The following is a 27,377-nucleotide window of genomic DNA, read 5'->3' on the forward strand; positions in this document are numbered from 1 at the left end:
GGAGCCTGTGGGGCTTCTCCTGGCCCCTGGCTGGGCCGGGCTCTGCTGCAGTCCCCGGGCAGGAGATGGAGCCTGTGGGGCTTCCCCTGGCCCCAGGCTGGGCCGGGCTCTGCTGCAGTCCCGGGGCAGGAGATGGAGCCTGTGGGGCTTCCCCTGGCCCCAGGCTGGGCCGGGCTCTGCTGCAGCTTCCTGAGAATCCTCTGGAGTGGCTGAAGCTTTTCCCAAGGGGCTCCCAGCTCTGAGTGCCGCTGAGCTGAAACCTGGCACCATGAACACCTGCTGCGGCTTGAGCAAGATTTTAACCTTTTACTACCCAGATGAGACTTGCAGATTTAATCCTTTTTTTCCGGAGAGAGGTGAAGAGAGAGTGATCAACACATAAAGAGACGACATAAACTATCAAAGACAGTGAAGAAAGGAATTAAGCCTCAGATGGGGAGACAATAAGGAGATGCCTTAATAAGCTGAAATATTTTTCTTTAAAGCTATGGAGATGGACAGTAATGTTCTGAAAAAAAAAAACTCCTTTAATTCATGAAAGAGTATTTTGGGGGGAATGGAGTATTTCAAAGTGTGAATCTAAGCAAATGGTGAAGTAGTTGTGATCCTATGAGATGCTGGAACAGAAAAGGAGAAGTGATAGTTGTTGAAGATTTTTGGCCCTTAAGAGACAAAGAGAAAACTTCTGTTTCCAGAGGTGATCACAGACAGATGAAGAGAACTTTTGCGTTTGAATAATTCATCCTTAAAATGACACCCCTTGAACCATGGCCCACGAATACACCTCAGAGTGGTGTCAAATGGGAGGAAAGGACTGATGGCAGAATTTTCTGGGCAGCTGGCATCAGAGAAGTAGAAAGCCATGAGAAAAATGGTTTTCTTGTAAAGAGCTCCATAGATTGACAAAAGAGAACTTCTTTTTCTCTACAAAGTGATGAAAAGACTATAGCAAAGTTGGGACTGCTTTAACCACCATGTTTTGTCTCTATGTTGTCAATTAAACAAGGGAATGGTTGGGTGGTGGGGAAAAAAGGTTTCTGGAGGTTTTATTCTAGTTTCTTATTCTTGTAGTTTTGTTAATAAACTTTCTATATTCCTTTTAAATTTTAAGCCTGTTTTGCCCTTCTCCTAATCCATATCTAACAGCAAGAAATGAGTAAGTTTTCTAGTGATTTTTTTAGCTAATGCTTTAAAACCATGACAGCCATACAGTTCTGAAGCAACTCAGCTGTTCCCACTCCCTACAATTAACTTCACAGATCACTCTGCATGAAGGGCTGGACACTTTGCAGATTAAATTAACTGCATGAACAAACCTAACCACTAATTGGCATTCTGTGTGACCAGACTACAAGTGGTTCAAAGAAAATCCTGAAATATAGGCATCAGGTACCATGACCTACAAATTTATTCTTATTGGGTTATGCTTGCTAGTGCAGATGGACTCTAACCTATGAGTCAAATCCAGCAACCCATACTTAGACAAAGCTCTTAAAATAGATGAGAAACTGTTACAGGTGATGACTGCTACACTTGTGCTATCAACATTTTGAAAGACTTCCCTAAAAAGAGCCTGAAGATAGGTATAAATGAGCTCCCAAACAAATTTAGCCTTCAGGAAAACTGAGCACAAACTTGACTTTCCCAAGCACCATCCAGCAACACACCAAGACTTAAATTAATTACCTGAAATTCCTCTGCTTGTTATATGGAGACTTGCTGGTAAGCATGAGACAAACCCTGCTCGGTTTTTTGGAGTATTTTTCTTCATTTCTCTCACTGGATTTTGTTCCTTTCCTGCTCCCTGGACCTGCCCATAAATCAAATATAAGCCAGTAAAAATGCATCTCTATATTGCTTGCCAGCAGTCCTGAATCTAAAGGAGAATCTTTGTGCAACTAGCTCACATGTAGAGTGAAGGGTCTGGTAACTACAGCGAGCTCTGTGCTTGCTAGCAGGACAGCCCTTCTGCCAGCTGGGATGATGTAACAAGCCTGCTCCCTCTCCAGGTGTAATCAGCAAGGAATTAAACCACCTGAAAGGCTGATTAGAAGCCAGTGGCAGATGGGGTAGGATTTCCCAGGAGCGTCTGTTTGCATTATCACTTTCTTCTTTAAGATTTTTACATCTTCTGCTGAAACTCGTCTCCATCCCTATGGTTTAATAAAGCATATTGCTGGATCTCATCCTGAGTCAATTTTCTGGTCCAAACCTTTGAGACCTGGTGTCCTAGAAAGTTAAAGATCCCAAATTGTTGTAGGGTGAGTTTAATGCCTGTGGGAGGATTTCTCTGCCTGGCCTCCTTCCCCAGGCACAGGAGGCCTGAGCTTCTCCTCTCTGGTGTGACCCACAGGCCAGGAAAGTGCTAAAGGAGCACTGAAGTAACTCCTAATGAAATCCCTGAGCTCTCTATGCCACCACCTCTTTGACAAACTTTTTTTTTCCTTTGAGGCATTTGGTAGCTAAGGAAAACTTGTGCCTTCTCCAGCTTTGCCAGGCTTGGGGCAAGTTCCCCAAGCAGTCCTGGTTGTGAGACCCTCACGGCTGAATTTCCCCCACTTTGTAGCCACACCAGACCAGTGCTGGCAGCTCTCATGTCCTACCCTCCTCACACCTGCCCACCCTGAGGGGCTCCTGTGGCCAAGGCAGTCCTGGACAGTGGAGGCTTCTCACCTGGACCGGCAGCCATGGTTTCTCACTAAGATGATGCTGGCTGTGGTGGGACAGGTCTTGGGAGCCACTCAGTGTATTCTAAAAAGCAAGCTGCTGTACTATTCCTAGAAATGTACTTCAATTTCAAAGGGAGAAGGGAGGATTTCTGGAAATAGCTGATCATCTGTCGTGCAGCAGGTGGTTGTGTGGAGCCTGCCCAGTTCCACAGCTTGGAGGACACCTGAACAGCAATCTGGCCCCTGGTCCTGGAAAAGCTAGTGCAGCCCCACAGCCCGTGCCTCTGTTCTGTCAGCTGCATCCCAAACTGTGACTATAATAGAAGTATTTTGCTGTTTATCATCCAATAAATGCTTACTGGCTTGTAGTTGGACTCACTCATGAGAGTGCAGCCAGTGTGCCAACAGCTATTTTTAGCTGCCCAAATTCCATTTCCCTGTGTTATTTGCTGCAACCAGACTGACACATTCACATTTTGATAGCCTTGCTGTTGGTCCCTGTGCTTCCTGACAAACAAGCTCATGCCTTTATTATTTACCAAAAGGATGTTTTTGAGGATTACTGACCTGGATTTCTAAATCTCTCAAGTGTATGCCAGCATGAAATTACTGTTCTTAAAGGCAATTTACGCACTGAAAATCCCACGCCCTTTGAAATAACTCTACCCCTAATGTCACCATTTTTCTTCTTTAAAAAACCCTGTCTGCCACAATCAAGCCCAACTGGAGGAGCAATGTCATATAGAAATCTGTTTTTTCTGAGCACAGTGATCTAAAGCTTCCTCATGAGGGCAAGCAGAGGGCTAGACACTGATCTCTTCTCTCTGCTGAACAGAGGCAGCATCCAAGGGATGGCAGAAGGTGAGTCAGAGGAGGTTTGGATTGAATATCAGGAGAAGGTTTTTCACCCAGAGGGTGGTTGGGCACTGGAACAGGCTCCCCAGGGCAGTGGTCACAGCACCAAGCCTGACAGAGTTGAAGAAGCACTTGGACAATGATCTCAGGCACATGGTATGACTCTTGGTGTGTTCTGTGCAGGGCCAGGGGCTGGACTCGATGGTCCTGATGGGCCTCTTCCAATTCAGCGGATTCTGTGATTCTGTGAGATGGAGATATTAGATATTTGTGTAGTGATGAGTGACTGAGAAAGAAAAAGAAATGGGCCAAACTATCTTTTACAGTAGTTACAATTGGTGTCTGAAGACTGTCAAAGACCTTCAGTAGGAAGAAGCCTCCAAAGGGCTGCCCAAAGGGTAAAGGGTAAAAGGACTGGCTGAGTTCTGGCCCTGTGTCTGACAAAACTGAGCTCTGTATCTTTCCTGGAATTTCTAGTTCTAAGCTTGACCTGTGGGGGATGGTTCTGGTTTCACGAAGAGCAGTGACCAACCAAATCAGTTGCAGTCCATCCAGTCGAATCAGAGGCTGGCAGGCAAGCAGTTTTATCATTCCCAAGCATTTATCAATCTGTAAATTGAATTAAATGCAGTGTGGATTTCTCTTTCACCCCATGAGAGCCAGAAAGATTTTAACTGAAATACTTAGAGACTTTAAAAAAGTGTGGACTTCAAAATAAACCAAATAGACTGCACTCCAAATAAAATTATACTGACAAGGGTGCCAGCACAATAGTTCTAATCACCTCTAAACAGACCTGTACTGAACTTAAAAAGCAAATTTCTATAATCAAAATGAAAATCAGATCCAGCACCCAAATTTGAAACTGTTTCATTGAACTATAAGGAAGTCAGATAGGAGGAATTAAGAAGCACAGTTGTCATTTACAGTCCATGTGTGTTTTACTTCCCTTGTTCTAAGTCACATTTGGGGGCATGTTTAAGTTTTTTCTCTTTTTTCATCATCTTGTGAAGGCTTTTTAGCTGCTTGACCACAGTGATAATTGATGATGTAGGCCACCACTTACAGTGGCCAGAAAATGATGAATGATGCAGGTGGTGATAGGCTATTAGGATTTTGATAAAAGGGGGAGCACATTATAGATGTTTGAAAAAAAAAAAAAGAAAAGAACAAATACATTGTAGAATTTAAAAGTTTATAATTAAATGTGAGTTGTTTTTGGCTTTGGTTGGGGGTTTTCTTTGTTGTAGTAGTAGTAGAACAAAAATCACTATTGTCATAGTTCCTTCAAATGTGTATAAAGCATTTTCCTAAATGGAATATTCAGTATTTATTTAAGTACATTCACAAGACCTAATCTCAGTATAAAGCAGTTTAGAATTTTCAAAGTGTTTTATAGCAATGGAAGATAGGAACTGTTTTTCTCCAGATATTCCTGAGCTTAAATTATCTAAAATACTTCAGTCTATATGTAATTAAGCAGATGAATAAATCTCATTGAAGTCAAAAAGCTGCTGATGTGATTTAAGATGATACCAAGTTAAATTCTATTTGGAGCTTTGATCTAAAAGCTTAACTCCATCCCCATTCAGCTGTACATTTAGGCAACTCTCTTAAATCAATAGGATTAGATGTTTGCTTGAAGTTGCCCAGGAATTTAAATGCCATGCTAAGTAGGAAAACACTTATGTAATGGATTAGCTTCAGTTGAAATTTTATAATTATTATCTAGAAATGTTTTTAAGGACCTGAAATACATTCATTTACCCATTAATTTTTAAAACATCATCTAGACAAGAGAAAATGTTTTCACTTTTAACATATGTTTAAACTTTTCATCCCATTACCTTACCCTCCTCCACCTTATTTCCACTACAGAAATCAAGAACTGGCAAAAAGGGGAGTTCTTTTTTCACACAGAGGGGGAAGAGAACCTCAAGTTTTAATTTTTTGATTAAAAAAAATACTAGAAAATTTCAAATTAAGCAAGTCTGTGCATAACCAATTCATTGATGTCATTAATACTTTTATAACTGGGCCTGTTGAATGCAAGACCTGTAGGTTTTCACTGAAATGTACAAAGAGCTCTGAGGTCACTTTTTCATGAAATGAATGTCTGTTACTTCATACCAATTTGCCAATTTTTTTACACAGCCTCAAAATGAGCAGGTACTCACAATCTAAGAGGAAGAGAAGAAACAAGACAGCATTTGTATTAAGAAACATTTTTATTAACAAAACAGTAAATTCCACTTGCTTAGCATTTCCAATAATGAATAAATTGGCCTTGCAACAAATAAAAAAATTGTAAATATCTATCACAGAAAGCACTATAAGGTTAGGGGCATTGGGCCTCTCTTTGATGTCTTAGGGTTGAAAGTTTCACACGTTATTTAGTGTTTTGTTAAAAAAGGCAACACAATACAGTCATAGAAATGAAGCCATCTCAGTCAAACAAATTAGGTTATTATAGAGAAAGGATCCAATTTTATGTTAGGTAGTTGGTTTATGTCTGTTTTTTTGTTGTTGTTGCTGCTTTTAAACAAAAAAGGAATTTAAATCCACTTGCTGGCATTTCTGATACATCCATAATTGGTTTTTCTGTTAATTTGTGAAATTAAAGAGGAAAAAGGAGAACCTTCAGAAACAGTGTTAAAATTGTGTTTTCTTATTTTAATAGTAGCAGATCTTTTTTTTTTCTTTTTTTTTTTTTTTTTTTTCCCTTGATGTATGGATTTAGTTAAAGATTGATCTACCAAACTGCCTGGAAGTTGGCCTGACAACGCTATTTCATTAATGCAATCAATACCAAGCAGAAAAGACCATTTCATCTCACCCAAATAATATTCTGTCATGTCCAGTCTCCTATCAACATATTATTCTTGTTCTTCTAGGTATCTTCAAGCACTGAAATCTGAACACCACCTGGCTTTCAACTTCTTTCCCCCCTCCAGCTGAAGTCTCTTGCTTCCAGCAATGACCTCCAGTCACCCTTGCCCCTGCCATTCCCTGAGTACAGCTGTCTTGTAAAGGTGGGAGAAATTATGAGTGCCACAGGTGAACAGTCTAGGAAATGAACATCAGATGGATTTTGTGGTTTTTGTGGTTTTGTTGGTTGTTTTTTTTTTTCATTTTTGTGTAAATGCTAATGAAAAGAAGAAGTCATTTCACAAATGCAACATGACACACCTTGATGTGGTTGGCAAACTTCAAGAGAGGTGTTTTCATGTCAGCTACATGTATTTTTAAAGTGCTCTGACTCCCAGACAGATAGCTGTACCAGTTCCCAACTTTCTTCATCAGCTACAGTGAGTAACACACAACTAAATGTTTTGTGTCTGCTGTTTAAAGCTAATTTTATATTTCTTCTTCCTGTCTGTAAAGTGTGAATATCTATATCCCTCCCAGGAGGCCTTCTGATGATTTGGTTGATTTCTATTGAACTACCCTCTTTCTGTCTAATGTATTCCCTTTGAACTTCTGTGTAAATAAAATGTTATGTTATGATTTATTGCTGTGAAACTAATGAAATATTACTAGAAAAAAAAAATCAAACTTAACGTGTAAATTACAGCATTACATTTCATGTGTTTAACTAAAATGCATTAATGTTTTATATATGCAAGATAAGCTGTGTCACTTTAAAACATAATGAACTTATATCTGTCTGGTTATGATGTCTTGCAATACTACACAATCAACTTAGCTAAAAATACTTTTTCATATGTCAAAATGCCCACCATTGAAAAATACTATCGTGCACCTCAAGAGTATTTCCGTTTTGGAGAAAGGGATAAATTCTGCAATAGAATCAGCCTGGATTATTAATTACAGTGGGTATTTTTAGATCTTTTACCACCCAGTGCTGCAGTAGCTGTTCTTCATATGAATGCCAGATAAACACTATATGATACTTCCTAAGATTCTCAAGAAACTCATCATTCTCGCAATTTCTAAGAACAAGGTTTCTGTAAGGCAAACCATGCTCTCCAATAGTGAAGCTTTGACTGGTAGCCAAAGGCCAGTTTAAGTAAGTGACTAAATATTTAGCTAATTAATGAATGTATATTTCTAGGAAAATTGGCCATTCTGATCAACTTCATTGATGCATATCAGGAGCAAGAGATGGGGATAGGAGGGAGAAGACAAATTACAGTAGAGATATATTTTTGCTTTCTAGTCCACTTCTTTCATACAAACTACTGAAACTTAATTGCAACATAATAGAGCTGTACAGGTAAGAAAAAAATTAGCTGACTCTTATATACATTCATACACATCCCCCTTTGTATAACCACTACACTGTAAATTAAAAATCAAAAAAAAAAAAAAAAAAGGGGAAAAATTCTGGGACAATTTATAATGGCTGCAAAAAAACTGAAGAATGTCTGTTGCTCCAGATGTCATAAAACTCTCTATACCTAGCAACACTTATAACATTGAGTTTACCAAAAATGGCTGAAGAGCAGATATAGTTTGCATTTTCTATACAACAGGCTATAAAACATCACTTATCACAGTCCAGAAAGCACATATAGATGTGTTTTTATATAAACATATGTAATAACATATTAAGCGTGCATGAAAATTTCCCAATGATTGCATCTATGCCCTCTTGTTTTTCTTTTTTTTTTCTTTTTTTTCTTTTTTTTTTTTTTTTGTGGAAATGTGCCTTATATTCCAGATTTTTGTTTTTGTTTTTGAAAATAAGGCCTCCGTACTATTTTTCCTCACAACCAGAAAGGGGCTTTTTGAAAGTATTTCTACATAAGTCTTCAGAAAAGCCAGCACTTTGTTTCAAAATGCAAGTTTCCAATCACTGCTTCACTGCACCAGACGGCAAACTCTTTTATGTTTGCTTGTTGAGTCACCATATATAATGACAGTCTTCTCTGACAATAAGACTAACTTACTTCTCAAGAAAGCGCTAGCACTTTGGCTAAATCCAGAATCATAGGTAGCTTCTTTTTTCTGTGTTTTTTTTTTCCTGTTTTGTTTTTTTTTTAATTTGATTTTATTTTCATATTGTGCCTCGATGTTGTAGTAATACTCCTTGCTTTATGAATGCGTGGTGTCATCATTGTCTTTCAGAAACGTTCCAGCAACATAAAGACAGGCAGAGTAAATGAAAACACTGTGGATGTTAGGGAATTTATCAGCTCCTGTTTCTGAAAAACAAGAGCATGAAATGCTTGTTTTTAAAAACAGTCTTTCCTTTCTGATTGCATTCCCTGTCTTTTCTGTTTGTTTGTTTGTTTTTGAATGTGCTTCATAAAAAGTAAAGTAAATAAGTTTGTATTATGTCTCAGATAAAATGAAGACTATTTCTATACAAGCGTTCTTTTAGATGTTGAGATCAGACATAGTACTCCTTATCCTTATTTTTCTTGTTTTTGTTGGAACTTTTAGCGCTGTTGGGCTGCTTCTCCTTGATCACAGCCCCATTGGATTGTGCTGAGTTACTGATGTAGTTTCGACTCTCATCCACGTGGTAGGATCCTTCGTCTCGATTCCTGTACTTGTACATGGCATACAGGAGGATGAGGATGCACAGCGCCGCCGCCGCCACGATCCCAACCACCATGCCCGTCGTGCTGCTGGATTCACGGATCACCTCGGACGAGCCGGGGTACTCCCTTCCTCCTCCTGCCCTGGTGGGGTTTGCTGTGGGTAGATAATGACAGAAAGGAGGGGTTATCATTGAGTTTGCACATGGAGGAGTCACTCATGTCTGCTGCTATGGTCACGTGTCCTTTAGCTGTGCCCATGTGCCAGGACAGCCTAGCCACATACCCATCCCACCAGTCCAAAACCAGTAGGGCTGCAGCCCATCCCTTTTTCAGGCTCTTAAACAAGGGAAAGGACAGCAAGGGACATCTAGTTCCAGCCTTCAAAGAGTATCATTTGTCCCAGTGTGTTATTAAGCAAGTAATGCCTAAACAATATGAAATAACAGGCACAATTTAAATGCAGGGACATGGACATTTCAGAGGAAAGGATTTCCCTCTCCCTCTCTCTCTCTCTCTCTCCCTTTTTCCTTGTCTGTAAGGAACAAAAAGTTACACCATACTATTTATTGAGGAGGCAGTGGCAATAAGACAGAACGAAGGAAAAAACAGAAGAAAATGGCTGACAGCAGCCAATAAATTCACTACAATAAATTCATTTACAAATAAGGTATCTTCAGCTCTCCTGTACACTTCCCTCACCAAGCTTCTCACTTTCTCCTTTCCTTCTAATATTTTATTTTCTTTTAAAAAATGAATTATATTTACTCTTAGTACTTTTAGAGAGCTATCCAACCCTACCTCCTATTTTCTAATCAGAGTCCTCCTTGAATATGGCTACACTTTAGAGCACTTTTTCACTCAACTTCTCCCATTCCCTCTTCTCATTGATGCCATTATCAGATGTTCCTTCAAGGATTGCTTTATGCCCCAAGAAAACCTCTGAAATTGCTGAGAGCAAGGACTCAGCCTCCTAAGAACCCAACTCTGAAGCCAGACTCTGGTCTTTTCAGCTGTGATATGAATAGAACTGACCTATGTCTTCACAATGGAAAATCTTGCTAGGAACTCTTGTGTTTTCTGGCATATTTTGTCCCCTTGCACAGCCATGAGGAATTAAACCCTAATTCCAGGAGGAATTTCTGCTTTAAATGCTCACAGCAAGCAGACACAATGCTTCTAAGTTTTCCATGATCTCCTTTCTTCACTGAATTTTGCAGCAGGAGGGGAGGCAGATCTTTGTATAGAATCATTTAAAGTGGTGATAGCTGAGATAGATCCTCTCTAACCTAGCAAGTGTCATGGACAAAAATGAAGTGATCTGAGTTTGTGCAGTATTCCTCTGATTATACCAGCATCTCCAAACTTCTGGGAGGCTGTGTATGCTCAGCACAGCCAGCTTTGGCTGAGCTTGGCGGAGCCAGGCTGGCTTAGAGAAATTGCACTTTAAATCATTATGTATGGCTAAAAATTAAATCAGTAAAACAGAGATGCTAACCAAAAGTACTAAAGGCTAGTTTAACAATATATTCATAATGTTAACTTTGTTAGGGTGTGCCTACAGGTAGGATTGTACTGAAGTGTGTTAGAAGTGTCTTGCTCAAAGCCCACAAAAAAAAAAAAAGCCACTCTTAAGCAGTGTAAAGACATAGTAAGAAGATGATTTTAAGTGTGATACATTAAAGGTAATGCCAGCCAAATTATCAACACTGGTAAAATAAATTGCAACAAGTTTGGACTACCAGAATTGAAAGCAACCACCAGATACAGACATCTACAATTGGCCTCTGAATAATAAAACATAGGAAAAAAGCCACAACTCCCCAAAAGAATAAGTCCTTTCTCCACCCTGGTATGATGGTACTCATCATTTATTTATTGGTGATTTGTGTTCTTACTGCTGAAACACCTTTTCCTGGCAGTTATTTCAAACCAGTTTAAAGAAACTGACATTTTACTCGGCTGAAAGAACAGAGGCAAAACTGTAAGATTCAGAAAAACTGATGTCACATAGTATTTTAACTTTTTGTATCCTTCTGGAAGTTCTTACTTGTTATGAGTTGGTGCAATTGGTACTTTCTCTGGCTATACAAGAGAGCTTGAAGGTTTTAAGATGTTTTTGTCATTTCAGTGCAGATGCTACCCTACTAAGAAAGGTGCCCTGTTCCACAGCAGTCAGTGATTGGTTTGGATCCTGTTTGTTCATTGTAGCTATCATAGAAAATTGAAATTCTTTTACACCTAGGGTGTCGTTTACTGTTTTACAAGAGACAATGCATTGTGTGCAGAACAAAGACTGAGTATTTCCACAGTGAATGAAAATGAGACAGACTCTTATCTCACTGTATGTGATTTCAGGAAATTAATTTCTGTTTGAGAAATAATAGAAGCCACTGAACACACTGTCAATACCTGATGGATTAACAGCTGCTCTTCCTCTTTAAAATACATACATTTGGGCCAAATACTGTCAACTAACTTTACAATTAATGTCTACTAAGTGACACTTAACAGCTTGCTCACAGGAAAACATTCTAATATTGCAACCTAAAAGAAACATTTAAGGTATATTTTTCAATGTTACCTAAATTCCTGCCTCTCACCTGATGGCTTTCTTTTATTTTAAGAATGCTTTCACAATTATCTCATTTAACCCATCTGTCTGAGAAATAGTCAACCACTACATTAATGTTATTTAAACTTATAACATTTCAAAGCATCTGTTGTTGTATTTGTTTGGACTTCTGGAAAAGGAGCAGTTCAGCCAGGAAAAGGACTTGCTATTTTTGTTCCATTTACATGAAAATATGCTTTTTACCTAGCAGGGCTTCTCTAGACAAATGAAGGAGGAGGAAATAAAAAAGTTTTAGAAAGTATGTACGTTTGTCTGTGAGCACTTTAGATAGGAACAGCTATAGGAATACACACCAAAGCAAGAGTACTATTCTGAGACAGGGAGGAAAGGGCCACTGGAAAAAAGCCAGCCTTAATTACTTCTGAAATCTATATAAAGAAATAAATCCACATCCAAAACATTGCTGAAAAAGCTGCCTTCTATTTAAGCAGTACCTTTGTTTGACTAAGACTGGAGTCAATTCCAAGGGGAATTTACCTATATTTTTCTCCCCTGCAAGACAGGAACTATTGCGAGGGATAGAAGATGACTTCAGTGGAGAGCAAACGGAGATTATAAATCGACAGAAATCATGCTCTTTGCTTTCCAACTCTTTGGGAAACACTGGATGCAGTTTTCTTCCCAGCATCTTGGTAGCTGGACCAGGCAGAGCCATTGGCTTCTGGCACAGCAGCAGAGGTGTGTCTGCAGGTAACCTTGTCAGCTACTCAGCTGCAGTCACTTTTGGTGTCTGCAGCATGAAAAAGATACTAACTTCATCCTAGACATCTTACCATAAATAAGAACTAAAATACCTTATTGGAATATGTTAAGATTAAATTATATAAAACATTACTCTGATTTCTAAGACTAAACAGTTTTCTCAAAAATATACTCAAAAATCAAACCCTAAAACTATCTATTTATTAAAACAATAAGTTGAGGTTGGTTTGATTAGGAACAAGACAAAATCATGAAGGCACTAAATATACTCAAACCTTGCCATAACAGTGAGAGGAAATGATTGTCATCTTGTGGTGTAAGGATTCCTTCTTAAAACAACTTCTCTGATGCACAGCTCCTCCTCTCAACAGCACACAACCAGTGTTTTTTTACTCCCTCAAAGACAAGCTTAGAAGAAACTGAGTTCTAAAAGCCTCTTCTACCACTTATGAAAAATTTTGCATGAAATAATAGCAATTGAGCACAGTTTTACATTGTGTAATAATGGATTAGAAGGTTATTATTCTTGAATGTATTTCTAAGTGGTTTAAAATTTAGAGGGAAAAAAATCTAACTATTTTCAGTGCCCAGTTTTCATTAATACTGTGAAAAGAAAATTGGAATTGCAGGTTCCCATGGTGTTTGTGAATTGAAATTAGCAGACTGAAAAACAAAACAAAAAAATGACAAAAGGACCCAAACCTGTTTTCTTTACATTTATGCCTTCCCACAAACTGCGAATAGGAAATTACTCACAAGACAGAAATGTTTAACTACTGCATTTGCAATGAGGCATGAAGGCAATTATTTACGGGACACGTATTAATTTTCACTCCGTGTGCTATCATTGTAGACCTGTTTGTGGTCGATTTTCTGCAGCATTGTTGGATTCTGGTGAACTGGTTTCTGAGCTCACTGCAATTTCAGCAGCTCTTTACAACGAATGCCTCTGAAAAACAAACTCCAGCTCCTCTGCAGAACTGGGGTAGATGCAGCCCAGCTTCAAAAACAGTATGATGGTCTGCTGTAGACTTGCGCTTAAAGGAAAATTAAAGGTATCTGTTCTACTCTTTGGTGTGCAAACCCAGGATATAACGCATTAAGACACCTCTAAAGTGACATCAGCTCACTTAGCTTGTTATAAAAATAGTCTAGCAGTGGAACAGCATCCACAGCTAAAAAAGTGGCTTTGCTAAGAAACTAAACATTCTCTCTGCACTGAACAGAGTGCTTATTTCCAAGTGTAATGATTTGTCATATATCGACTTCAACTCATTTACAAATCCTACCAGCTCCTTAGGACTGCAGGTTTTGCAAGTAACTTCTTTTTCCCCTGTGGCTGAGAGGTGGAAGGTTGTTTTCTCAACCTTTTAAAATGTCATCGTAAGTCTAAAGGGAGATGGGTTAGTTGGTTGTACAGTGCCAATTGATGGAGCATACCAAATCAATGGGGTTTAGGAGTTACCATGTTTTGCAGAGCTGAGTGGAAAATTTTGCAGTTTTATGAGAAGCTTTTGTGAAAATATTTTCCACAAAACTAAATTTAATTTTAGTTCAAATGGAGAATGTAAACCAATATATCACTTATTGCTTTTAGCAGCCTTCTCCCTGTGATCTTACACTTTTTGTCAGTACATTTTAACATTTCAGTTGCATTGCTTCTCTTTATTATTCATTCCCTCCAAACAAGGATTCTTTCTCCTTTTATCAGTTCAGGTGTCCTACTGTTCCCCAATTCTAGATTTGTCATTCAGCTTTGTATCTCTCCTTTATTTTCTATGTGAAGTAATTGTCCTGGTTTAGTACAAATTCTGAGAAATATGTGGTAATTTGGTACTTTGTTTCAGCCTGACTAGCAGAGCCAGTAGTTAGTCCATATTTTAAATTAGTATTAATAATTTGTAAAAATTACTAATTAGAAGTATTCTCAAGTTGGGAGGGGAAGCTTTTGCAAATAAGATAACATAAGGAAGAGACAACAGAAATATTACACTACTGACAGCATGTTTTCAGGCTGGAGCTAAGCTGCTGCAGTTGTGGGCCACCAGTTCAGACAGCTAAACTGGGATCATTTGCTCAGTGACTTGCCTGCTACTCCTGCCCCTGAAGACTCAGTGTTTAAAGCAAGAAAAGAGCGAGAAAAGGAGCACTGGAAACATAGATTTTGGGTGGCAGCTAGCTGTAAGATTGGCTGCATTGAACCAAAACTCTGACATTTGGGCTTCACTGACTTCAGGAAAAGTTATTCTATGAGCTTTGCCAGATCAAGGTTTCATTGCTAGCTATTTTTAGCATTGTCATCTCATTAAAAAAAAAAAAAAAAAAAAAAAAAAAAAAAGGCAAAAAAAATCCAAACCTCCTTATCTAGGAACTAGTCTTCAGCAGAATACCAAAATGTAGTTGTAAAGCATGAGGAATCTGCTGGCTTGGCCTGCAGAGCGTGGAATGATTCTTGCTCTTGAAATGAGCTGGAGGTGCAGACACCCACATTCATCTCACAACTGTGGGTGATTCCCTGATTTTCCTCCTTCACTAAGCAGCTACTACATGAAGAGATAAATGTCTATGCCACATATATATTATATATATATGGCTTGAACGTTGAAGCTGAAAGCACACAGCAATCAATTTGCTCCAAATACTGTCATCAAGTCAGACCCATTACTGACAAAGTTGATAATATGCCTGGGAGAAGAAGGGGCCAGGCTTCCAAGACATCCAGAATATACTTGCACACACACAGGGAGTGCAGCTACTATAAATACTGAGCTACTCCCGCTACCCAAAGGCTCAGATTCAACAGCTACACTTGTTCAACAGCCTGAATCCTATTACTGCCTAAACAATATATGCTTTTCTGGGAGTGGAAAGAGAAAGACAATTGGAATTCAGGATAGATATGAGTTACATTTGATGTAATTAATGTTATTTTTCTCCTGATAAAATTATTAAAATTAATAAGACTGCCTTGTTTTTCTTTGCTTCTCTCATCATAGTCTATAAAACAATTCTGTGTTTCTGATGTTGGCACAAGGGAAAAAAGTTTGAGATATCTATAAAGCTTTGTTAATTTCAGAATATAATTCTTGTGTTCTCACTTCTTTCATCTTTCATTTGTCCCTTTTCTGAAACTTTTTAAAGGGTACATTTGCAACATATAATGTATTCTAGACCTGAATCTACTGTTTAAGCCAGTTCACATTTAAACCATCAAAGTGCCAGATCTAGACCATAGCCCTTAACCTCAGGAGAAGTACTGGTTTTGAAACCTGTATAGAATAGCATGTCAAAATAGCAGGACAAGGTTTCATTCAGTTCTTTATATAGTCAGAAGAAGATAGCCTAAGGTTAGACTATTTCAGGTACATGCACCCTTATTATAGGTTACTTCTGCCTCGAATTATTCCTGTTTCCATTTATGAGCAACATCCTTGGAGAATACCTAGTTCTCAAACTTGTCAGCATTTGCCTGCCACTTTGCAGGCTGTCAAATTACACGACTCACACACTACAATACCCCAGTGCTTCTGCTCAGGTTTAAATTAACTGTGAGCAAGGGGTTGAATTAGTAGCCATATCCTTAGTGCCAGATGGGCAAGAGCTAGTGGGTGTTCACACTGTACTGACTGCTAGAAAACACCAATGAGAAGTTTACAATTTGTTCTTGTTTCCCTTGTCTGGCAGAGGGGCCAGCAAACCAGTTCACTGGCAGCAGTCTGGTATGATGGTTACTGGTTTGAGAACCAGCTGCTGGCAGGCACCAACTACTCTAGAACACCATATTGACTGAATTTATCAGGTACTGGAAATTTCCTATAGAATTTAGAAGACCTGGTTTAACATCTTATTGCTCAACATTGGTCTAAGAAAGCCTTGGTATAGAAACTGAGCAATACAATGCTAATTCAGGCCAGTGTTTTGGCTATAAACCTTCTCCTACCTTTGAAAAATATTGTCTTTATTCTTTTACCTTTTTCATGAAAACAAGGATGAAAAATAGTCCTGTGGAAAAGTGAGTTTTCTTCACAAAAAGGAGAAATTCAATGCATATGCATTACAAAGCTACAAGAAACATTTTCAGTATAGTGTCCACAGTGTGCAAGAAAATATATGCACTAGATGTAGCAAATCAAACCAGAATGAGGTGTAGCTCAAGGAAAACAACGAGGTTGCATCAATCAAGGCACCAGTAACACATGGTCTAATTTCAAACAAACTAGAACTCATTTATTTATTCAACAGTCTATGTGCACTCATGATCCTAAGTTTAAACTTGATTTAAAGGACAAATTTTTAGGATTATACACTTTAATTTAGGATTTTTTAAGCAGATTGACATGAAAATTAATGGAACTTTTTTCCAGATTCATTAATCTCTCTACTTCATCCTTATGAAAGTAAATCCTCTGCCTTTCCAAATTCCTTATCAAATCGGGAAAAAGAGTCTGTAAAGTCAGCAAATTACTTGCCTGTTTCTGAAAGCCTCAGTTTTGCAATTACTAAGTCATTTTCTGCATTTTTCACCCAATGTCAGAGTATGAAGTTCATCTGTGTAAAATGTTTTTGAGAGTCCACATAATCTATATTTGGCCTTATTTCATAGTTTTCAGTAAATATAATGTGTTTTACAGACTATTTTTCAGTTCAGTGAATATTTGGTTCAAGATTAAAGACACCTTTTTTAAAAATGGTGGAAACTTCTCACAGTGGAGGCTGTTGAAGAACACACATCTTTATTTCTGTGGCTTACAACAAGGAATAACAAAATATTTAGAACTGCCTAGAACCTATTTTCATTTACTAATGATACATGTGCAGCCACTGGCGCTTAATGTGCTTTACTACTGAAAATCTTGAATACCAGACTTGAAAACCATGTCTGCTTTATTGAAGAGAGCATGGACATTGATCTAATTTAATTTTTTTCATTTCTGACGAAGCCACTGCATTCACAGACAATTAATTTTTAAGGTCTGTGCAATACCTTATCTGTAAGACAGGTTCTTTTTTCAGGAATATCAAAAAGGACAGGTCAAGAAACTGCTCATATACAAGCAACAGTTTTTGCTGTAAATTCTTCTGGAGAAAATCAGGAAAGTAAATCCTCAATTAACTTGAATTAAAGGACATGATATTCACAGACATTTCACTGAAATATCTAGGGAATGTTCTAGTACTGGAAAATCTAGGGGATTCCTCTGAAGTCATTGGATTTGTGAATAAGTGATGTGGAGGGCCTGGTTTGCTTCTCTAGGTACACATATCAGTCCTGGTATCACAACAGCATCTTGTGCTGCAGCTTTGCCTGTGAATGCCTTCAGTACTGACTCACTAGCTGTCTTTTACATCTTTAAAAGAAAGAAAAATAACAGACTCCTGTTTCTTTGGATACTCCTTCAGGGGCATTGAGTAATGCACCCATTTTTCTTGAATTATTGTTCATAAAGAGTACATTTCTTGAAACTATTCAAAACATCACCACTTGGTTTTGTCTGTTCTGTGGCGATGTCTAACTCCAAACCACTGAACATGAAACAGCAGGACTAACAACTGTCACTTTGTAAATTTCTCTGCACAAAGTTTGCCTTTTCGCGTTGTCTGCTTATGTCTGAAGCAGGAAATAAAGATTTAGGTGTTTCCACACAAATAATAACCCCAGTGTTTGCACTGTGAATGTTTGCTAGCTGGGATTAAACCACAACAGCCATTCTGATATAATTCTTCCACATTTTATAAAGTGAGAAGACCCAGCTTTAGCAAGGATATATGCATGGAATACGAATGCACCCTCAAAGTTCACACCCAAGGAAAACCGTTCATCATTTACGCAGCAGCGGAGAAGCTCTTGCTCGAGTTAACAGAGAGCCTTGTGTGATTTATGGCAGACTGATGTCAATTTCTCAGCAGCCACTGAGCACGGGGTGCTGCTGGTATTGCACTGCTAGAAAACCATTGTGTACAGGAAAAAAGCCAGCACCCCAGTATCCACCTATATTCTTCCCTCTGACACTGGGAATGTATGAAAATCCTAAGGACTGGCTAGAAACCTCCAATTCCACTCAGTATTCCCAAGTTTTGATGGCATGGCTGGCAAAGAGTAGAGGTCAGCATTGGCACAATGGATCAATAATGATTTTTAATCTCACTTCTTTAGATAATTTGGAAAAAAATCTATTTGACAAAATTCAAATTACAAATGCCATATTTGTAATTCACTGTGACAGACACTAGGACCTCAGCCTGTTGACAAAGAAGTAGTTCAGTTCACAATAAAATAATTCGGAAAAAGGCAGCCTTTACTTTCTGTTCCTGTGGAGAAAGCTTTGTGATTTATAAAAGAAAAAGATTAAATAGGTTTAACAGATATTTTAACTTCAATTGAAGGAAGATTAATCTATATCTTAATCCCCTCAGCTCTTTTGTGCATAGCCATGGTACTGCTAACATTAGGAAAGTCTGTAAATAAATCATAATTTTCACCCTATAGTGGCTTATACACAGATTCTATGTGTATTGCAGCTAAACATTTTAAAAGTCTGATTCAAGACAACCCAGTGATCTTTCTGGTACTGGAAATGCATATAGAACTGCAGGATAATTGGACTGAGGCACAAATATTCCCTTTATGTCTTGAGCCATAATGAACATAGTAGCCCTATGAACTAACTGTAATTTTATTTTTCTTTGTTTCAGCTTTTTGCACAATGAATTCCACAAAGAGCATTAAATAGGGCACTTGCAGTGATGTATAAATTATAGGAGTCACTTCACCTCCTACTGCAATGTTATCTTGCTGCCAGATGCATCAGGAATACAGTGCAGTAATTCGTGACAGGGAAAGAAAGCAAAACTTCTAGTAATGAGCATAAAACACTCACGATCCGTATTTCACAGTTCTGCCTGCTAGAAAAACAGGTATCAATGCTGGGACAAAACCTAAACCATCACATGGTGGCTGAAAACAGAATTCTGAGCCATCTCATCTATCCAACATGTCACAGAGAAGAGGACATGCATGTGTAGGGAGCAGTTTGCATGTGAAGCCCCACGCTGTTCTGCTCACAGGACAAAGCCTTCACCAAAGAGTCTGACTCTCTAAGAGCCACCTTCAGAAGTGGCTTGTTCACTCTCTAGGCTAAACTGGTGCTTTGGAGATTTCTACTTGTCACCAGTTGGTTTTTTTCACTGCAGTTAGCCTGGCCAATGTGTAGGAAAAATTAAAAATATGCTCAAAGATCAGTCCAGAAGCATCTATCCTATTAACCATTCTTACTTAATAATATAGGAAAATAATTTTTTTAATTTACCCCTCTGAACTAAGAGTTAGGTCTAAGAAAGCCAACAAGTGCTACCAGCTGTTATACGTGACTGAACTCTGTCCTGATTATTCTTATTCTTTTTATCCAGAGAATAGTAAAGAAGAAGATCTGCCACCAATCAAACACTACCCTGGGAAGTGGAAGCCAAAAATCAAGAGACAATGCAGTATTTTCTTTGGTGGCAACATGTGGAGTTCCACTGGTTGAAATACACTTGTTTGAAGCTGAAGAAAAACCTCTCTTTCACTTTGAAGGTTACATTCTGCTAAAATTTCCAAGACCTGTGAATACTCTGGCTTTACGACCACCAAAAGCTCTACTTATCCAATTTCTGATGGGGCTGTCAGGAGAAGTTTTCAACCTAATTGTGAGCTTAAACCTCTGTCGAGTCACAAATTGGAGAGAGATTTAAAATTCATTTGCAGAAAAAGAACTGTTTGTGTGTTTGTCTAAAACTGTAAGACTTTTTTCCTGGTTGAGAGTTCCCTGCCATTAAACTCAGTGATTTCACTTCATTTGACCCAGCTCAGACCTCTCTGTCTTTTGGAACATTTCAATAGCTACAGAAGTGGTTAGATAATAGCTAACAAATAAAATACTAGCCCAGAGTAACTGGAACAAATAAGCTGTGTAGCACAAATGCTCGCTGAAACTCAGCAGAAATCAGAGCTCTCTACAGAGCTCAGCAATGGCTGGAACAGCAGTCCTGACATGCAGAATGGCAATTTGTCCACCTGCAGTTTTATAACTCCTCATGTAAAATCAGTGAGTTGTCCCAGGTTCTTTCTTTTGGCTAGGTTACCACTAAATTTTTTTAACTTGTCTACAAATGAAAAGGTTTTATTATTTCCTCCATGACATGAAGTTGAGGATATATAAACTATTTTTTTTTATTATTATCATCATCCTCAATCTTCATGTTGTTATTGGTATTTAGGGGAAGGTGGAGAGACTGTGAAAGCAATACTTGTTGTCTTACCACACAAAACATAATGCAAAAAAAAAATATGTTGACTAAGTTTTGCATGCTAATAAATTTGTTATGACTTCATCCAATTATGGCACATTTAGCAGTTTGTATACCACAATGAAATCTGCAATTATAATTTTTGTGACTTTATGTTCCAGACAAGATGATGGGATTGCTGCTCAGCAGCTCCTAATCGGGTTTACATTTTTATGTCTTATATGAAATTTGTGGCAAATTGCATCTTTCCATTTATTATTTAGCAGACAGGTGCACAGAAAGCAAAGCTGGTGGTGGCAGAGTGGGACTTGTTAGCCACTACAAACTGCAACATATTTGTACTAGGAGAAAAAGCCCTATTTTACTCATAAATCTCACTAATTAGTAAAATCTGGATAAGCAGTATTTTCTATGAGGTATAGGCGTACCATATTCAAACTGTTTGTTGAATAGGCTCTCATTTGGAGCAGAGAACTTTGGTTGGAAATAGCCATATTATGGGCAATCATCAGGGAAGTACTGAGCTATGGCTCTGATATTAAAACTGCAGGGGTTTTGGCCATCCCTTGATTGAATTCTTGGTAGAAAAGTGTTGACCACACAGCTCTGAGGGCATCATCTCCTGCCATGAGGTGGATTCCTTTGCTGAAGGATCCCAGACTACAGCCTCTGAAGTGAAAACATAAAAGTAAAACTTCCCTAACCATCATATATTCAGCCTCCTAGAATTACTTTTTAGGATACATAAGTCTCACCACAATTAGTGAGGATGTTGAGGAGTAGCTGTGGAGAAGCCAATCTGGCTTGTGAAAAGGGTTAAGGGGGAAAAGCTGAACTGAACCATGGGGATATTTTAAATGGAGGGACATATCCCTCTGTATCCTATTCCAACTGAAAAGAGAAACAATCATTAGTCTCTCTCTGCCAAAAATATTGTGGCTCTCTCCTTAAATTCTAGCCTACTGTTAGGAGTAGCTGAAATCCACATGGAGACTGCAGTATTATGGAGATTGAGCAATGCCTACCTGACTATTCATGGAGAAAGGTTATTCATAACACTAAGTGACTAAAACACCTTACAGAGAGGCTGATATGCCAGAGGTTACAACTTCAGTAACCCCTTTGGTTCAGGTAGTTTCAAGTATGATAAAAGGACAAGGCCGATGAAAGCAAATTAACAGCTTTTAAAAGTTGAGAGTGGGAGGACGAGTGACATTTTGATGAGAAGAATGACAGATAAAATGATCCAGACAATTGGGATTATGCAGAACATAATTCCTGTGCCAATGCACAGCTTTAAAGAGAAAAAAAAAACAAAAAACAGTGGCAGTTGGGATCTGACAAATGAAACAGTAAAAACATTCTCAAATAAACAAAAATGAGAAGTGTAGCTGTGTGATGAATGCTAAGCTAAAACAGGAAAGCTGAACACCAGCTTGTAAAGCTAATGGCAATTTTTTGCTGAAAGACTAACATTCACATCCCTCTCCTGAACCATAGTTTGGACAGAAACAATAAGCTGTCAGAAAATTTAATTTCACCTCTCCCATTCTTGCAGCCACCAACTAAATGACTCTGCATTGTTCAGGGCAACCAAACACTGCAGCCCCAGAGCTCAAACTACCTCAGAGAAAAATTATTCTGAAATCTCATTGGCTTTCAGTGAGCTACAAGCCTGAGAAAATACAAATACAGCTTTAATACCAAAGCTGCATTCCCAGATGATTTGGAAAATTATTTAGTGCTATGTAACCAATATATTGCTTTAACATTACTTTATAAACTAAAATAACACCCCCCTAAATGTCAGTTTATTTACTGAACAGCACAGCCTGAGTTAAGTAAAGCAAGGAAACAACTGGCATGAATGAGCTCAGAGCCATATGAGCCACTGCACTGACTCATACTGGACAGGATGGTCTTGCTAAACTCAAGAATTTGTAAATGGGAATGAAGGAACAGGAAAAAAAATATTCCTGAATATCTTGATCATAATGTCAGAGACTTCTGCACGTGAAATATCTCCCTGAGAGGCACAAAACTATGTGAGGGTACCCGTTGATATTCAGTTTTCAAAACAGTCATTCAATTTCAAGGAATTTTGAATATTACTCTGAAATCCTTTAATTGGAAAGCGAAAGAAAATAACCCTGAAGTATCGTTATCAGATCTGTGAATTGATTCCTCAAAGAGCTCAGGTGCCATCCTGCAGGTCTGTCAGACACTGAGACAAGTCATAAGTGTCTTTGCCTTTACTTCTGTTTAAGTAAATAATTCTTTCATGTGGGTATTGAGCTCTGTGACTTAAAATAGGAACCATGCATTTGCATATGAAGAAAAATTTCATTTGTCTTAGGGCTATGTAGACTTTTCTTCTGCCCCAGATTTTGGCGTCATACTAAGGTGGCTCTTAGTTGCTATTTGCATTAATATATTAATCTCAAATTAAATTGGTTTCTACTCGAGCTAAATATGTTACCTCCCAACAAATAGATCTTAATTTTTTTTACTATTAAGTGAAGTAGCAAGTACCAAAGATTACCAAATTACCTCAGACAACTAACAGTGGGCATGCTACCAAGCAGCCCAGAATTCAAAGGAGTTCTGGGGAAAATTCTAAGGAAAACTGAGATATATCTATATGAGCTGTTCACTCAGGAAATAAAAAACCTGAACCAAACCAACAAGGAAGCAGGAATAATTCACTGGCCTATCTAGGATTATTTTAAAGGATATATACTAGCACAATATTTCAGACTGATAGGAAGTTTTGCAGCCTTTTCACTTCAGTGATAAACATTGGGATTTTTAGAGGTGGTTTGTGCTATTTAACCAAACATAATTGAGAATAATTGAACCTTCAGAACAGATTGCCCACAGAGGGTGTGGATGTTCCATCCCCTAAACTGTCCAAGGCCAGGCTGGATGGGGTTTTGAGCAACATGGTGGAAGGTGTTTCTGCCCATGGCAGGAGTTTGGGACTAGATATAATTAAAGGCCTCTTCTAACCCAAATCTTTCCATTATCTCACAGAGAAGAATTATTACTAAATCTCCACTATTCAGTGGACTAGGAAAGACATGGCCAAAACACTACCAAGTTTTTGTTTCACATAAAATACTAGAATGTCAAAATACCTTATTTCTGGTTACAACTAAAATATTCACTCTGAATAGGTTTGGCTTGGAAAAAAACTATAAAACAATTTGGAATTTGAGACTCCTGTGTTCTGTGTCTTCAGGTTTTATCTATCTATAAAAAATTTCGTACCACTAACTGTAATTTAAAATTAATTCCACTCTACCTTCCAGTGCACAAAGGCAGCCTATAAGAAAAATGGAGAGGGACTTTTTACGAGAGCTGTAGTGACAGAGCAAGGGGAAATGGATTCAAATTGAAAGACATTTGTTCTAGATTAGATAGTAGGATAAAATTCTTCCCTGTGAGCTTGGTGAGATTCTGGTTGCCTGGAAAATCTGTGGATGCCTCATCCCTGGAAGTGTTCAAGGCCAGGTTGGATGGAGTTTTGAGCAACCTGGTCTAGTGAAAAGTGTCCCTGACCACATCAGGGAGATCAGAACTAGATGATCTTTAAGGTCTCTTTCAACCCAGGCCATTCTGGGTTCTATGATTCTGTGACATAAAACGACACTTTCAATATGATACTTTTACCTTATTAAGGGCAACACTTAGGCACAAACAATAGTAACACCTTCTGCTAAATGAAGCTGTACCTTCTTTATCACAACACTGTTACAGGAGCCCTAGAATGCCCTTCCTAGTCCATCCTCAGGTCCTCAGCCAAGCCATAACTTGGCTCAGATCGTGGTATGACTCCCATCTGATGTCTTGGAGCAGATTCTTCCTCTCTGCTGACACCACCACATGTAGAAACAGCCCAATTCAACCTCTCCTTGCAATGCACAGGAGGACTGTCCTGCTAGCTGGGACTCTGGGGGACTGGAGCATGCAAATATGAAAGAAAAGAAAGTAATAAAAAAAGTTGACTAACCTAACCCACCTGAGCTCGGCTCACAGGGATCGATGTCCTCATCATCGCTAGGACATTCAGCCGAGGCCACCAGGATGTCATCTGTAGTCTGCAAAGAAAATAAGAGTCAAATAGATGTACTTGAATTGACTGAACATGTTGTAAGATTCTCACCAGCATGTCTTCTTTTTATTTTTTTTTTTTAATTTATGCGAGGCCCAAAGCATTCCAGACTTAAAGTGTAATGGTGCAGTGACACTCTCCAATTCTGTATTAATGGGACTTTGCTTTTCAATTTGCACTTGTCAGGATTTAGAACTGTGTTAGATATCCAGTGTGGGCGCTTACACATTTTAATATTTTTTTTGTAATAAGGACAGAAAGTAGAAGGACAGAATATGTATATTGAGGCTGCTGGTCTTCCCTTTTTATCTTCAATATCTCTACTATGATATTACTGAGAACACTAAGGGCACTGAAAAACAAGTCAAAATAATGAACTGCCTGCAGTGCAGCTGTTAAAACTATTATAAATGTAGTGATGTTTTCTCCATTAACTGCACTTGCTTTCTCAGATGTAGAGACAAAAAAAAAAAAAAAGAAAAATAAGCAAACATGTCTTTCACTGAGCTGAAAACTATTTAATGAAAAGAAAGTCAAGGAGAGAAAACAATAAATGCATATATGCTAGAAATTATTATAGTATTTTCATAAATAAGTGAAAACACCTTATTTTCTTAAATAAGCGTAAGTATTGTATGAGTGCTATATTTAGGTCCCAGGGCTGAAATGCATTAGAACAATTTTTTGTATATAGAAATCATATAAATCAAGACAAGGGAGACAAACCAGGGGATGTATGGTATAACACACCATAAAAGTTCAAAAAAGAACTGGGGAGTTTCTATCTACTGCTTCTTACTGTGCAAGAATGAGGAGGTATTCAATGAAATACTGAGGCAATCAATCAATCAACATGAAGAAATTTAAATCTTTTCAAGTCACCTCTGAGAACAGTCATTTAGAAATGTAATAAGAATATCTACAGTAATTCAGGGACATAATAGCAGGGAAATATAAACTGTCATGCACCTGGTCATTTCTCAAGAATTTACTAAAGAGGTTAGGAAGACACTTTTCGTATGGGCAAGGCGTTTCCTAACTGTCCATTTCAAACTTCTGTTCACCCCACTGAAGGAAATACATGGAGAGAATAAAATACTACATCATATTCAAACAGGAGGCTAAGGACATAGCAGGCAAAAAGCCATTCTTACATTCCTGTATGATAAATATGCCAACAACCCATTTCATTGAATGCAAAACTTTCTTCCTTTATCTCTCTGTGGGTATAGAGGAGGGACATGAAATGTATGAAAGTTTTCCTTCATCAGTTTAAATCTGAAGATGTAAAAATTTTATGTCTGTGCAGCAGGGCCAAAGGCTAACCAATGTTGTTTATCATTATTATTCTAACCAGAGTTTTAAAGAGAAGAATATTACAGTAATAGGCTTTACTTTTGTCATGCTTCAAGAATATTAATGAATATGAGCTTTCAGCACTCCTCTGAAGTAGGAAAGTGATACAGGAATGCATTCATTAATATGTGAGGCATAACAAAGAAAAGCTAATAATAATAATAAAAAAAATTAATAATATATTTTAGAGGTAAAAGACTGAGGCATAACAGAATGAAGTAACTTGCTGAAGGTAATCAAAAAGTCTATAGACAACAGCTATGTTTGGATGCCATAATCACAAAAATTATCTTTCCTTATAGCTGATAAAATTTGTAGCTAGAGGAGACAACTGTAAACCTGAAGTACTGCCAAAATTACTTGTTATATTTTCAAAATTTGAAAAACCCAAAAAATGATTTCTAGTTGTCCTTTCTTTCTACCATGTAAAACACTAAAGTTAGAACAAAAGCCAGTTGCAAACATCTTCTTGAATTTCCAATGTCCATTTATTTTCCCCAGATGACAACCATTTAAGCTTGAAAATCAGTATCTTAGTCTCTTTGAGGAAAATTAGCTTTTCTATTTTTTAAATATAAAGAAAAAATAATGAAGTAACCAACAAAACCTGCCTATAAGAAAATATATCTCTGTACTGTAAACCCTAAAACCATTAAGTATAAAAACATAATAGTAAGTACATAAAGTATTTTGTATGTCCCAAAGAGTTTCAATTAGATCAGTGAAGCCACAGTATCAAATTTTTCCTTCTACCCTCAACACTGGATAAGACAATGCTTTTATTTAGCCAGAATTATGAATGTTTATCAATGGATCACTGAGAAACTCAACATAAGTACCATCAGAGAGGATCACATGCATACCCAATAGTCACAGCAAGAAATGGTCTCAGACCTATTGGTCTAACTGAAATTTTGGTTAGAGGTGCTTTGGCACATGCACAGATGACTCACCCTCGTAACTTGAGTGACCCAAGAAGAAATGATCAGAGAGAATTATGGGGTTATTGCAGTGTCTCTGATTACTCTTGATATAAGACAGCATGGTAAGGCTTTAGGTAACTCTACTTTTTTTTACAGTTTGCAGTACATTCAAAATTCTGGTAATTCAAAATCACCAGAAAAATAATGCACTTTAAGTATCTTAATGTCTGAGAGATACTTTGCTCAGCTGCTTATAAGAGAGTGTCAAAACTGTCTTTATGAAGTGACACTAATTCCAGTCTATAGAAAGAGTATTCATACTTCTACAAG

General features: G+C 38.0%; 1 protein-coding gene across 18 annotated transcripts in view; it reads right to left on the bottom strand.

Moving 5' to 3' along the window:
* Positions 1 to 5,733: 5,733 nt before the first annotated feature.
* Positions 5,734 to 27,377, bottom strand: part of NRXN1 (neurexin 1) — a 675,301-nt gene continuing 653,657 nt past the window's right edge. For 11 of the 18 annotated variants that reach the window (XM_058835041.1, XM_058835043.1, XM_058835035.1 and 8 more), the window contains 2 exons: positions 24,667 to 24,754; positions 5,734 to 9,188 (listed from right to left, as the gene is read on the bottom strand). In XM_058835041.1, coding sequence (XP_058691024.1) covers positions 8,881 to 9,188; positions 24,667 to 24,754 — 396 coding nt within the window. In that variant the 3' untranslated portion in view covers positions 5,734 to 8,880. The remainder of the gene's footprint in view (positions 9,189 to 24,666; positions 24,755 to 27,377) is intronic. The other 7 variants (XM_058835042.1, XM_058835040.1, XM_058835039.1 and 4 more) reach the window with 1 other exon arrangement.

Source organism: Poecile atricapillus, chromosome 3 (assembly GCF_030490865.1).
Source record: "Poecile atricapillus isolate bPoeAtr1 chromosome 3, bPoeAtr1.hap1, whole genome shotgun sequence".
NCBI classification, from domain to species: Eukaryota; Metazoa; Chordata; class Aves; order Passeriformes; family Paridae; genus Poecile; species Poecile atricapillus.